Source organism: Microchirus variegatus (assembly GCF_963457635.1).
Source record: "Microchirus variegatus genome assembly, chromosome: 7".
NCBI classification, from domain to species: domain Eukaryota; kingdom Metazoa; phylum Chordata; class Actinopteri; order Pleuronectiformes; family Soleidae; genus Microchirus; species Microchirus variegatus.
In genome coordinates, this window is record NC_139808.1 from 28,636,006 (window position 1) to 28,650,736 (window position 14,731).

The following is a 14,731-nucleotide window of genomic DNA, read 5'->3' on the forward strand; positions in this document are numbered from 1 at the left end:
AATAATCAAATTTCACCATTAAATCAAAGTAACACCAAGTTGTAACTAAAACACTACACAAGCTTATATATAATGAAATGTTGAGTTTCCGCTCAAAATATGACAAACAATGCAATGACATAAGTATATAAATATTTATTTCAAAACATGTGAATGATCATTTATGATAAAATTCAATAATATGCGTATACATTTTTCTTTTTTAATAAGGGGTACATTTTTAAAAGTATTTCTTTAAATATCCAGTACCACAAGGTCATTCTCAATAAAATATTTATTTTTTCTTCTTCTTCTTCTTCTCGTCATTTTAAACATTTAAAATGTTCCTCAGTCGGGGTTTTTAGTTTTGTGAAATCCACACCACGAGTTACACAAGAGTCTCTTGTATTAATGTGATATTTCAGCGTGTCGGAGCTGGAGCGATGTCAGCGAAGGAAAGGCTTTATTTCCCTCGAGGGTTCGCTGAAGATCAGCCGGACAAAAGCGGCAGCTTCCATCATTCTCTGTTTTCCTTCGTGAGTCAAACTGCCCAAACTTTATTTGTGATTTTTTCTGGAACAAAAACCTCACATTTTACATACACTGTAGCGTCCATAGCCACGGGAAGTGGGGGAGGGGGGGTGTAGCTCCCTCTGATGGTTGACTGACGAACTGACTGACTCCAACTGTCAAGTGTAAACAGTGAAGGAAAATGGACGAGAAAAGGGGGGGAAAAGGGAACAAAAAAAGTTTTTAAAAGGTGTATGGGGGACAAAACGTAAAAAATAAATAAAAGTGTATGGGTGGACAAAAAGCAAAATCAATAAACAAAATAAATTTTTTTTTTAAAAATATATATATATATTTTAAGTGTATGGGGACAAAAAGGAAAAACAATAAAAATAAAAATATACATTTTTTTAAGTGTATGGGTGGACAAAAAGGAAAAACAATACAAATAAATCTAAATCTATATTTTTTGAAGTGTATGGGGGGACAAAAAGGAAAAAAGTTAATTAAAAAAAAAATATATATATATATATATATTTTTTTAAAAGTGTATGGGGGGACAACAAGGAAAAACATACAAATAAAATAAATAAATAAAACAAGTGTATAAGGGGGAAAAGGGGGAAAAGGGGGAAAAAAAAAAATTTAAATTATAAAAAGGGAAATGGTGGGAAACGGGGAATATATATATATATATATATATATTTATTTTTTTTAAAAGTGATATCTGCTTTTATGATTATTCATCATAGAGGAAAAAAGAACCCAAAATCAACATGAGGTCACACTCCGAGTTCACCCAGAACTTCAAGATGCTGTTATTGTGTGATTTCATGCTACGTACACTCACTGACGACGGATAAGTTGCTATAAAATCCACAGTTATGGCACATTTGGTTTGCGATATTGGGGCCATAAAATGATTCAGATGTGTCCGCAAAAAAAACAAAAAAAACAGTTGAAGATACCACCGTGTGGTCGGCCGCGGTAACTACAGCAGCTTTGACTAATGGAGATCATTTAAAATACAGACACAAACAAACAAACAAACAGGCAGCAATGGCTTTTGCCACTCTGGCCACATTAAAAATTCAAAGCGGTGCTAATGGGATGGGTCAGCACACACACACACACACACACACACCGTAAACACACAGGAGAGAGAGCTGCTGCAGTGATTTAGCGTCGTACTTCCACACAAAGTTCTCACAAGAGACAGATTGGACAAAGGAAAAAAGGTCAACAGAAAAGCAGCAGCAGCAGCTGCAGAGATATTGAGTTTTAGCGATGGATTTCCCAGTAGCATTTTCTCTTTTTTTTTTATTACACTCTCCCTGACGTCCACAGTCACAATGCAGATTTTTTTTTTCCTGTTATAAAGTCTAATGGTGTGAGCAGGGGTTATTCTCTAAAGTCACACAAGTCATTATGAAACTAATACTCTTCGTAATGTGGAGTAGGATTTCTACACCACTTTTTCCCCTCTGCGCTAATAGGAAATTTGGAATCCGTCAAATCAGAGAAAGGGAGAAAATTACCATCTCAAAGCCTTTTCAACTTTTCGCCACATAGAGAGAGAGAGAGACTGTGTGATAATTTAAAAAACAAATTAAAACACACGCACCAAAAAAAAATGTGGATCGCTTCGGGAAAGTGTTAATCTTGGCTTTTCACATTTTCGGGACATTTTATTACTTTAAAATAAAAATCAATTCGTTATACATCTTTATCAGTATGACATGGACACTGCGAGTGTATATATATATATATACACTCTGGGCTAACTGTCTGTGCTCTTGTACGTGACGTCTTCATGTGCTTGCTTTTCACTCCCCCCCCCTCTGCTGTTAAAGGTGTGTTAAAGGTGTCATTTTTAAATAATTCTTGATTGTGGAAAAACAGTATTAGGCTGCAGGAAAAGCAATGGTGTCAGTTAATACCAGTTAATAGTGTTTTTTAAAGCAAGCGAACCCCAAAGTGGCGTCAGTCACTCGACTCAAACTTCCCCAGCGCTTTATGCACTTTCAAGTCCCGCTGCTCACACCTGATTGGTTGGCTTTTGTCCTCTCCAAAATGTTCGCGACGGCGACGGCGGCGCGCGATTGGTTGGCCTTCTGCCTGTCCAGGCTCGACGTGTTCCGCGACTGCGCGTACGCCAAAACGTTCCCGCCAACGCCGCCGCCGCCGCCTTGGTTGGACCGTCGCTCCAAACTGGAGGAAGTGCGCGACGGCGCGGTCCTTTCTCCGGAGTGCGCCTGGTGCGCGGGCCTCCCTCGGTCTAAACTGTTGACCGTGCTCAACTGGCGGCTCAAGCGCTCCAGAGTGCCGCCCGATTGGCTAACCCTTCCTGTCTGCTGGTTGTTCAGGGTTTGCAGTTGGCTGGTTCTGTCTCGCTCAGGGAGCATCGGCTGCGTGGTGTTAATAGTTTGTATCCTCTGTCTGTCCTTTTCCCGCTCCAGGCTCGTATCCCGGCGCACGAAGCCGCTCCTCTCGCGCTCCAGGCTGCTCTGGATCTCCGCCCTCCTCGCCAGGGCTTCTCTCAGCTGGGTGCGGAAGATCTCGATCTTCCCCTGGAGCTCCTGGAGCTCGCCTTCCCACAGGCTGGTCTGAGCGGCTCTGTTGCCCACGGGAGAGAGCACCAAGCCCGTGGAGGCAAGCGCCGAGACGGGGCCCCCGTTGACGTGGAGGCTGATCTGCGGCGGGGGGCCAAAACTTCCCAGGCTGCCCAGGCCCAGCCCTCCCAAACCGAGCCCGGGGCGGCCGACCATGCCGGGTCTGCCGCGCACCGACGCCGTGTGCGTGCGCAGGCGGTAGCTGTGCAGCGTGTCCAGGTCAAAGTGCACGCGCTTCTCCTTCGGCTCGTGAGACGGCGAGGAGCTGTCGGTGCCGCCGGCGGTCGACGAAGCAGGGAGGGAGGTGGAGGGCGACGGAGGAGGAGGAGGCTGATGCTGCTTCCTGTGCAGGGTGCAGTTCTCTGAGATGCAAGAGGAAGGGCTGGGGAAAGACAAAAAGACGGGCGGAGACACAGAATAAGAAAAAAAGTATGTATTGTACATGTAAGTGGGATAATACGGTTAAAATTAGCGCTGGGCGCTAACGCTAAACTTTAAAAACAGAGGCACACACACGCAGTACACAGGTACGCTGGTTATTTGTAGCGCTGCTCTTTTCCTTTAATAAATAGACCGCTCCAGTTCAACTGTAGGCGCGCTAGCAGCGCTAAAAGGAGCTAATGCAGCTAACGGAGCTAACTGGTAAACGGTGACTGCCAGTGCGCATTAACCTATTGCAAAGCACTAATATATTGTACATGTAAGTGGGATAATAAGGTTAAAATTAGTTCTGGGAATGCTAACACGATAGCGGCTGTTAACGAATGTCGTGTTTCCATGATGACTGACCGGAAACAGAAGCACAAAATTAAGGCTAACCTTTAAAAACAAAGGCACACATACGAAGTACAAAGGTACACTGGTTACACTGGCGCTAAAAGGAGCTAATGCAGCTAACGGAGCTAAATAATATATTGTATATGTAAGTGGGATATGAAGGTTAAAATTTGTGCTGGGTGCGCTAACGCGATAGTGGCGGTTAACGGCGTCAACGTTAACGCACGTTAACGCATGACGTGTTTCCATGACGACTGACCGGAAAAAGATGCACGTGACCTCATGTTTACGTGACTCCCGATTGTTAAAATGACTCTCTAGAGTAACGCTAAACTTTAAAAACAGAGGCACACATACGCAGTTACACAGGTACGCTGGTTATTTGTTAGCGCTGCTCTTTTCGTTTAATAAACAGACCGCTAAACGGCGCTAAAGGAGCTAATGCAGCTAACGGAGCTAACTGGTAAACGGTGCCTGGACTCCAGTGTCCCGGCACGTAAACATTACGCCACACTCGTCTTTTTCCAGTCAGTCGTCACGTGCATTAACGTGCGTGCATCAGCAACTGCGCTAGTAAAGTGAGCCTTCTGCCTTCTGCCGAGTATTCTACTGCTTCAAACCCACGTTTGGGACGGGATAAATACTTCTTGCTACCTCCCGTCCCGCCCAGCTGGTGTATACACACAAACGCTCCCTCGGTCACGTCTGTTAGCATCGCTCGAAGGATATAATACAGCTATAAGCGGGTTTGTTTGCTATTTTTTTACGGCACATTTTAGCTCGGGTTGCTGTCTTATCTCGTGCTCTGGATTCACTTGTTTTGGCTCGTCCTGTTTTATCACACACCTGTTAAGTGGAACGAACCAAACCAGACGCGGGGGAAGCGCACAGACAGACTAAAATACTCTGGGGACAGTCGAGCTACAGGTGCGACAAACAGGTTTTCAGCTAACAAGGAACTGAAAACCAGATTTAAAACGACTTAAAAAAGAATTAAAAAACAGATTGATTACTTTTGGTCGAGGCCGGTCAGCTCCTTCCCCACGTCCTCATACGTGGTGTGGAGAGCTCGGTGGATCTTCTAGGAACAGAAGAAAGGAAAAACAACATATTAGAAATAGCAAAATAAAAACAGTTTCTTCATTGACTCTGAAATATATCAGAAGAGACAGAGACGAGGCGTTTGAATTTCATTATAAAGAACCTGTGACAGCTTTTATCCGACAAAATCCCGCTCCTTTTGAATAATGTAATGTGGAGATTGTGATTCAACGAGAGTCTTCGCTCTGATTAAAGTTTTTCACGGGGTTAAAGTATCAGTGGCTTAAGCCCCTTTTTTTGATTGAGGTGCCACGGTGCTCAGGGTTAGCATCTTATAACCCAGTTATTAGGTTTTCACTGAGCTTTAATGTGCGTGTTTATATTTGTCTGAAGATATTTCGATCCAGATTGGATTTGTCTTGATGGATTAACTCGTCGTCTTCCTCTCAGTGATAAATGCTGGAGGCTTCCCCTGGAGTATTTGCCCTTTTTTTTTTTTTAAATGACACCGCAAAACAAATTTGAGCAGTCTTGATATTCACAGTGTTCAGTCCTTTATTCACTCAAAGATATTGCCACTGGCACCTCATTTGGTAATGGCTGGAGTTTAATAAAAAGCAAAATATGACCTTTAATTTCCAAAAAAGTGTGTATTCTTCCCATTCTCACATCGTCTGAGAGCAAAATAAGCTTCTACACATCTAATATATGTACTTTCTTGGTATAAATGTGATTCCAGAACATATATTTCACAGTTCTCATTGCAGAATCTGTTTTTAATGACCTGGAAAAACCCTTTATTAACTTTAGTTAATTAACTAATTAATTTAAAACCCTAATTTAAAGGGTACATTATTAGTTAATTAACCAAATACTTAATTTGCATCATTGATACATTGAGCTACAATTACTACATCTATAAAACAAGTTTGTTTTTCCAGTTCGGTTTCAGTTATATGACTTTCCACCACTAGAGGGCGTTGGTTGCTAGCAGAAACAGTGGATGAGATATCACCCCAATTGCAACAAACATACAGAGTGTGTGTGTGTGAGTGTGTGTGTGTGTGCGTGTGTGTGTGTGTGTGTGTGTGTGTGTGTGTGTGTGTGTGTGTGTGTGTGTGTGTGTGTGTAAATAAGTGAATTAGTTAATTAATTATAAATTATTAAGAGTTGCAGATGGGTTTAAACACTGCCCTGCCATATTTTAGATGTTGTCATGATTCAAAAACACCTGATTCAGATCAAACATTACGTTATAAAATGTTATTAATAATAATAAAACAAAAATTAATCATAATACTGTTATTATATTTATTAAAATAATAATATAAAAAAACAACTGACAAAAATTGAAAGATTACATTTTTACTCAGATAAAGTGTTTCATTGGTGTAAATCAGAATCCCCTGCAGACATGGCGGAGACCAGCAGAGGGCGCAGTTGGGTAAGGAGACGGGAGAGCGACGGAAAACAGAGGAGAGCGCGGCTCGATGTCTTGACAGCCGCGGAGTGACGCAGTGACACGGCGGTTAATTGTTGGAAGAGTTTTTAAAGAAACACGAGAAGTTTAATTGTGTACCTGGTAAGTGTGTGTGTGTGTTAATAAGTTAGGAGTGTGTGTGTGAAGTGTGTGTGTCTGAGCCAAGTTGAAGTCCACTAGGGGCTGTCTGTGGTGACGTCAGGAGGAGGCTATCGGCTAAGCTAAGTGAGCTAACGCGGAGCGCCGAGGGAGCTGAGGACGGTTGGAGTTTTCTGGATGGGAATATCGCCTTCCTCGTTCTTCCGTCGTCATCGTTTGGTTTACCCGGAGTTGGGACACCGAGAGACCGGAAGCTGTAAGTTAACCTTTCTTATTTACTTATCTACTACTAAGTCGAAATGGCACACAGTTTGGTGTGGAGTTGTGATGTTTTATGTGTAAATTTAGTTTGATGTTGAGTAACTTTTTTGGATAAATTGTATTTTTAGGAGAAGTTTTATTGCAACCTATTTTTTACTTTTACTTGAGTATATGTATTTGAAGAAAGAATGGTACTTTTAAGCTGTTGACATGACAAGTGTTGTCAAGCGGCTCCGTGACGCAGCACCAGCTGTTAGCCGTGTTAGCCGCACAGCTGTTAGCCGCACAGCTGTTAGCCGTGTTAGCCGCACAGCTGTTAGAGCTGTTAGCCGTGTTAGCCGCACAGCCGTTAGTCGCGTTAGCCGCACTGCCGTTAGCCGCACATCTGTTGGCCGAAGACTTCGGCTTCAAGTGGTGTTAAAACACACCAGCGGCTCGTTGTTTTCCGTGCCCGACACCGAGGCTCTGGTCTCCGGGTTTCTGGTCTCCTGTCTCCGGGTTACTGTTGTAAACTCCGGACTCCGGGTTTCAGCTGAACGGCCAACTAATACTTTTACTTCCTTACTGTGCTGATCTATTCAAATTGGATAATCCTAATTTATTATACTTTTAGTTAAAGGGTGATGTATTTAATTTCCCAAATAATTAATTTATTGTTGTTTTAGTTTAACGGTTATTTATTTTATTTTAAAGACCTTATTTATTGTTTTATTCAAAACGTTGTTATTTAACATATCTTAATTTGAACATTGCTGTTTTATATTATATTGTAAATCGTATATTATATTATATTATGTTGTGTCTATTTTTATTTGATTGGATTTGATGTGTTAAAATATAAAATAAATACAACCGGAGAAACTCAGTACTTGTACTTGAGTACTTTTCAAGGCATACTTTTTTACCCTTACTGGAGTAATTATTGTCATGAGTACATTTGCTTCTACTTGAGTAATTATTATCTTAAAGTAACAGTACATTTACTTGCGTATTTGTGTTTTAAACAGTAGAGTTACTGCTGGTTTTGTTTAGGACAACTTCCCTGTGAATTACAAACATTACGAATATAATTGTTATTTGTATTTTTTCGTAAAAACCCTTCAGTAAATGACCAGTTGACTGGGGTCAGTTATTTCAAAGGCAGGTAGATTGAATTTGACGATGTATTAAAAGTTAATGGGGTAATATGCTAGTCTAAGTTTAACCCAAATGAACAGGTAAATCTTTGGGATTTAATACCAAGTTTCCTGACTTATGCTGCTGTTGGCCACCAGGGGGCCATCAGCACTTGCGTTTACTCACCTGGCTGGTGTGCAGCCAATACCGCAGCGTGTGTGCGCGGCGAAGGCGAGGCAGCACCAGGTGATAGAAGGTGTGTTCGCCCGCCAACGTCAACAAGGCTCCGCCCACGCCCATACACAGCATCACGAAGAGGCCCGAAAAATGCTGGATCCCCATCTGCAGAGTCTGAGGAGGGTGCGGGAGGGGGTCGGCGGTGGCGTGGCGACACAGATTAGAAGAGATTAAAGTTGACAGAGAGGCAATTCTGAGATTGATGATTTGTATTTTACGTAATTACCATTCAGACCTCTATTTGAAAACATGCGGGTGTCGGGATAATTTAGCCGTGTCCGTTATAATTGATATGGAAAGAGGGCTGGAATGTACAAGACATGTTTGGGAGGAAAAGGAAGCGAACAGGGACACAAGCCATTAGGCTAAAATAAAAAGTGACTAATGAACAAAACAGTGGTTAGCAGGAAGACGATAAAAATAGATTACGCTTAATTGAAGAGCAGTTTGTTCCCGTTTAGTTTGCAAACATCCTCTCTGGCACAATGCCCGTCTCTTCAGAGGAAGCAGAAGACGACCTGAGCTTTTCTAGCTTTTCCTAATCATGTTTCCTCCGTCATCATCACTCATCATCTAGGGCGGCGAGGGGGGGCGCTGGTGCAAAATCCCAGCTGACACGGGGTGAAAGTCGGGGTCACGTCCTCGACAGATCACCGGTCCATCACACTCGGCCACATACAGAGACAAACAACCGTCCGCTCTCACGCTCGCACCTACGGTCAATTTAGAGTGTCTAATTTGCCTAATTCTCTGTGCTGCTTCTCATAGCAATTAGACCCAGACGAACAACAGACTCAAAATTCATCAGTGGCAACGCTGACCTTGTTCTGCTCCCACTTGTGAAAGCGCTAATTTGTTGAGAGTCTAGACTTCCAGTGGCATCGAGTGGCCGATGCAATCTCATCGGAGGTGCGTCGGCTCTTATAATATAATTCAATTTCTGTGGGAGTGGGATTTGAAAAGGGATGGCTAAAGGGATTTTCAGCTGTTTATTCACAGACAATTGATATGGGTACAGATTCAGGATGGCCCTGTCTGGAGATTCCCACTCCTCAAAAGTGAAATGTGAGTGCTTTACTAATGTACACGCGTGACACAAATAAGTATCGACACCCAGACTGTACAAGTCTGATCAGTAAGGTAAATAAATGTCCGTCTGGCTGGCAGGCAATCCTGTTCCCGAGAGGAAAACTAATTTATGGAAGTGCAGCGGCGGAAGCATTTCTGCTTTCGCACACAATTCACGAGCGCGCCCTCTGACCAGCGGCTTACCTCGGTGACGGCAAAGACTCGCTTCCCGCAGGGCACCACCTTATACCATTTGTCGTGCAGCATGTCCATGAAGCCGTCGGACTTGTAGCGACTCACGAACTCTGACATATTGCGGGTCAGGGGGGAGCCTTGAGGCAGGCCGATCCCGTAGCCTGAAAGACAAGAGACATATAGATGTAAATACATGAGGTGTAAGGTAACGCAGCTGACAGCAGAGGCTAGTGTCTGAGTTGGTGCTGGTGTGTTTTTTTTTTTTTTCAGATTCCCTCCAGAGGGAAAGGAGATTTATGGGTTTAAAGGCTCCAAGTGGAGCCAGAATGAAAGTTTTCTACTGTCTCTTCCAGTGCATATATTACAAAATTCAACTTACTGGTTACAGCAATGTACGTAGGGACACGGCGGAGAGAGAGGGCGTCCCTCGTGGTACAACGGCAGATCAGATTCTGATATCGAACAGCCTTTATAACACTACATTTATTCTGAGGAGCTTCCCTCTGCAAAACAGCAGACGCTGTAGACAAGCTGTTCTCTGTGGAAGATTTAGACCCTTGGTCACTCTCAATACTTTGGCCAGATCCTTATTAGCATTTGTGCTAGGCAAAGAATACGCTCTACTGGTAAACAGTAGTGCACGTATTCTATGTAGCACATTTTACATGCAGCTGGCATAGCCACCAGGAGCAAATTGCGGGGTGTCTAGACCAGACTGTACTCCAGCAGTGCTGGGAATCAAACTCTGACCTTCTAGGTTGGAAGACGGACAACGTCCTCTGGGCTGAAAAGGCGAACGCATCGATTAAAAAAGAAAAAGAAAAAAAGAAATCCTCAAATTGTAGATCAGAGGAAGATGTTGATGATGACGGCGATAAATGTCAGGCAATTGAAGATTGATTTGACTTAATGGTTTTTAAACGTCTTTATGGGGCAGTGTTTCACACAACCGGAGGTGTTTGTAAATTATTTTAGTAATGGATTAATCTGTCAACATAAAATGTCAGAAAATGTTAAAACCTGGAAATGACGATGTTCTCCAATTCACATTTAAGAAGCTAAAACGATCAGAAATCTTGTTTTAATCATGAAAAAAAAGCTTCAAAACAATTAATTTAGTAATTGATTAATAATCGATTTGTCGTTTGCTGAAAGTGGACAAAGCTTTTGTCCGTTAAGGTCAAAGTTCGGAACATCACCCTCGTTCTGCAACAGACGATTATATTAGTTACCGATTAATCTGTCGATTATTTTCTCGATGAATCGTTTGGTCCATAAAATGTTGATCAGTGTTTGTCAAACCTGGAAATGACGATATACTTTGTTATGTGGAGCAAAGAAACCAAGAAAATATTCACATTTAAGAAGCTAAAACGATCAGGAATATTGTTTTAATCATGCAAAAAGCTTCAAAACGATGAATTTTGTTGTTGAAACCGGACAAAGCTTTTGTCCATTAAGGTCAAAGTTGGGAACAGCGCTATAGCTTTGCTTTCCCACTCGTAAAACATCGTATAACAACCGCAAAATGTTTTGCCGGGATAATCATTTCCATACCTTCTGCCCACCATCTGTCACATCAGTCCATTTTCAGGGCTAATATCAGGCTGCCAGCTTAAAGGTTGGCGTGGCATCAAGTCTCGCTCTTCTCTCTCCAGAGAACCTTCAGGGGACGCTCTGCGAAATATGCTCATATTTTACACCTGCCTGTGCCTCCTTATAGGCCGTTACATTTCATTTAGCCGCAGTCCCGTGGCTGTGGTCAGCCTGTCGAGTGATTCATCTCACCGTCGTAAATCAAGTATGTAAAACTGTAGCCTACTGTGTGAGGAGTTTGCTTCCTCCTACCCCCCCCCACCTCTGGATCTTTTGGTTGTGCCCCGTGAAGAACTTGTAATTCAATATTCAAATGAGGCAACGTCAAGAAAATGACGCCTTGTTAAATGTCACGAAGCCAAGAAAACACATTCATTATTTACTTGCTCCTTGTTTCTCACCCTTTGTGTCTCAGTAATTCTCATTAGATGCCATTTTCTGTCATTGTTTGTGAACAGGTTCCCCCGCAGATTGCCTCGGGGGAATTTTTAAGAGGGACATGACATTTGATACGAGTTCAGCCATTAAGCTGTAATATACATAGTCGACCCATTTTTTTTCCCCTCACTGGCAGCTTTATGACACACATCTCGAAGGGAGATGAGAGAAATCTGAGTTACCGTCCTGAGTTTTTTTTTTTTTCCCTTCTACATTCTCTTTTGTCACCGCACTTTCAAGAATTCATTAAAATTACTCACACGGCATCAAAAAAATAATTGGACCTCGTCTACCCTGACCTCACCTCCCGAGCCGTCACTTAGGAAACACTTATCATAGTCGGATCATACGCTGCACGCTCACTTCACACTCATCCCCTCAGGGTTACAGATAGAAGACAGAGTTCTGTACTGAGAGGGTGAAGAAAGGGCAGTTTGACTGCATCTGCATGCACGACGAAGATAACATGCTGACATTACACTCAGAAATACCATATCAGGTTCTTCGGCTTGTCCTCATAGGAGAACCCTTTTTGGCTCCAGGTAGAACCTTTTTAAAAAGGTTCCACCTCCACCAATTTATTCAGGAAAGGGGTTTTCAGAAGCAAATGGTTCCAGCATAAAAGGGCCGTTTTGGAACCCTTTGGAACCCAAAGTGCTAAGTAGAACCATATAAGGTTCTTCAGCTTAAGGGGTTTTCAGAAGCAAATGGTTCCAGGGCGGAACCTCAGCCCTTGTAGAAGGACCGTTTTAGAACCCTTATTTCTAAGAGTGTACACTCTTATAAATAAAACTAAGTGAAAGGGTTTTTTCACTTGGAACCCTTTTGGAACCCTTATTTCTTAGGGTGTATGCCAACCCCTTTGCAACGTCTTTCTTTACAAATCACTTCCTGTGTGCAGCTTAGGAGTAAACTCATAAAACTCCTAAACTCATTTGAAAATTGCTTAAATGTAACAAGCATGTTTGTTTTAAATTTCCTCGTACACTCTTAGAAATAAAAGTGCTGAGTAGAACCATTTAAGGTTCTTCGGCTTGTCCTCATAGGAGAACCCTTTTTGGTTCCCAAGAACCCTTTTTTAAAACCCTTTATTCAGGATAGGGGTTTTAAAGGGTTATCTGGATCAAAATGGTTCTTACCTGAACCGTTAGTGTTACCAAGAACCCTTGAAACCCTGTAGCAAATGGTTCCAGGTAGAACCTAGAAGGACCCTTTTGGAACACCTTCTCCTTTCGAGTGGCCCCGTCCAGCTCGTTCTCTATTTTGTCATCGGCGACTAAGCACAAGAAGGTCTGAACCTCCTCGTTTGTCCATGGAATGCTTTTTACGGACGGTTGCCATGACTCACTCGCTGCTAATTAAAAAATGTTTTTAAAAAAAATGGTGTATTAGATTCCAGTGTTTTATGTCGCGCTCATGACGCACCCAGTGATGACAATTCTGGCCAATCAGTGGCGTGGCAGTTGTGACCTATCAGCAAATAGTACCTGCTCAGCTTACTTGGAACTTCACCAGAGCAGGTACTAAAAATAGTACCTGGTACCACGTACTATGCTAGTGGAAACACTCGCTAAACCGCACCACAAGAGTGTACAGCTCCTCTGTGGGGCCTTGTTCTTGTATTAAAGGTGTAGATGTATGCACTAACAAGGGGTGCTTTGGAGGGAACAATTTATATTTATATTTCATTTTAAGTGCGGCGACTTTAACATTTTTCCTTTTTGAGAGTTTTTCCCATTTAAATGTTAGAGGGGGAAATAAACCTTTCAGTTATCGGTCAATGCACACACAGCAGACGACGCGCTCGTAAAACGTTAGCGGTAGAAATGCACCACGTGCATGTGGTTAATAGCTTCAGAAATATTTTCATTATCGAGCCACTGGTGCAAATCATCATCACCGAGCATTAAATATTCATCTGTGTGCTTGAGCTATTGTTTACACAGACTATAGTTACAGCAATAAAATTATAGAACTGTTGTATTTTTAATTTAGAAACAGATTTAAGTACTTTTTCTCCCCCCTCACCACCACCACCACTGTTTATCGTTTTAATTTCAGCAGTGGCACGTTCGTCCGTTACGGCCGAGAAGACGGAGGGAGAATCGCCGCTCTGCTTTACTTGGCTCTGGCCACGTGTCGAAATTCAAATTCACATTTATTTCCTCAGGTAGACGCTGAGCGAAATATGTCCCCCGAGCTCCGAGTCAAAAAGTCTCTCGTCGGAGATTTATTGCCGCGTACGAAGACCACCTGGGGTTGTTTGTTTCATTTCATCTTGCGCTGCAATCAAACACACACAGTCATGCCAACAGCCCTTTTTGTGTGAGGCAGCTTTTGTGTGTTGGCTGTCAGGGTGGTTGAGCCAGATGGGGGTTATGGATATAAAGAGAATAGCAAAGATTCACGTTAACTGTCACTCCCCCTCACTTCCTACATGACAAACGCTGTCTATATTCCTTTCCCTTCCATTCTTTCCCCCCCATGTCGTCCTTCCTCTCTTCTTCCTGACCGAGGTCATTTCTTACCACCGCCGTTGTTGTTGCCGCCGGTCTCTTCCTCAGGTTAGTCTGCTGCTTATCTCCTGCCATCCCTTCACTTTTGTTCACTTTCTGCTTCACTTCATTCCTCTCTTTTTTTGTCTCTTGGCTGCTCTCCCGAATCCATCGCCGTGCCTCGGTTGTACGTCTCTCACGTCTTCTTTTCTTGTTGTTTTTTCTTCTTCTTTTTTTCCCAGACAGGCAGCCGAGCGAACGAGCGAGCGTTTTTTTCTGTCATCAGCCATCTCTGTCCACGTTTTCTTTAGAGCACTCAGTCAAAGAGGGAAACAAGTGGGCAGCCACTTGTCATTTGTTAGATTTTTTACCCCAGACGTCCACATCCTCCATCAGCCACGTCAACTCCCAAAAGCTGTCACTCAAAATTCCCCCGCACACCTACTACTCGGCAGCGCAAAAGTACTACCTTATCTTAAGAACGCAGAATAAAAATATTATACTAAATTATTCATCAACTATTTTGATAATTGTTTGTAATTGAAGGTTTTTTCATGATTAAAACAAGATTTCGATTGTTTGAGCTTCTTATTATAAATATATGTATATTTTCTCAGTTTCTTTGCTCCACATAACAAATAAATCATTAAAGGTGAATAGTTTTTGGTTTTCGGACAAGGTTTTTTAGAACATCATCAATTGATCAACATTTCTGGACTCGATTAATAATCGACAGATTAATCGGTTATGAAAATAATTGTTACACTCTGCTCACACCCTGCTGGCACAGGGGTTAAGTGGGGGGCGACTAGCGGAGACGGGAATCA

At 42.6% G+C, this 14,731-nt stretch overlaps 1 protein-coding gene across 1 annotated transcript in view; it reads right to left on the reverse strand.

Annotated features, from left to right (window-relative positions):
* Positions 1 to 2,513: 2,513 nt before the first annotated feature.
* grin3ba (glutamate receptor, ionotropic, N-methyl-D-aspartate 3Ba) overlaps positions 2,514 to 14,731 on the reverse strand; it is a gene marked incomplete at both ends in the record, with an annotated part of 94,491 nt that continues 82,273 nt past the window's right edge. Inside the window, 4 exons of the mRNA XM_083892209.1 lie at positions 2,514 to 3,483; positions 4,892 to 4,959; positions 8,062 to 8,226; positions 9,385 to 9,536. Coding sequence (XP_083748335.1) covers positions 2,514 to 3,483; positions 4,892 to 4,959; positions 8,062 to 8,226; positions 9,385 to 9,536 — 1,355 coding nt within the window. The remainder of the gene's footprint in view (positions 3,484 to 4,891; positions 4,960 to 8,061; positions 8,227 to 9,384; positions 9,537 to 14,731) is intronic.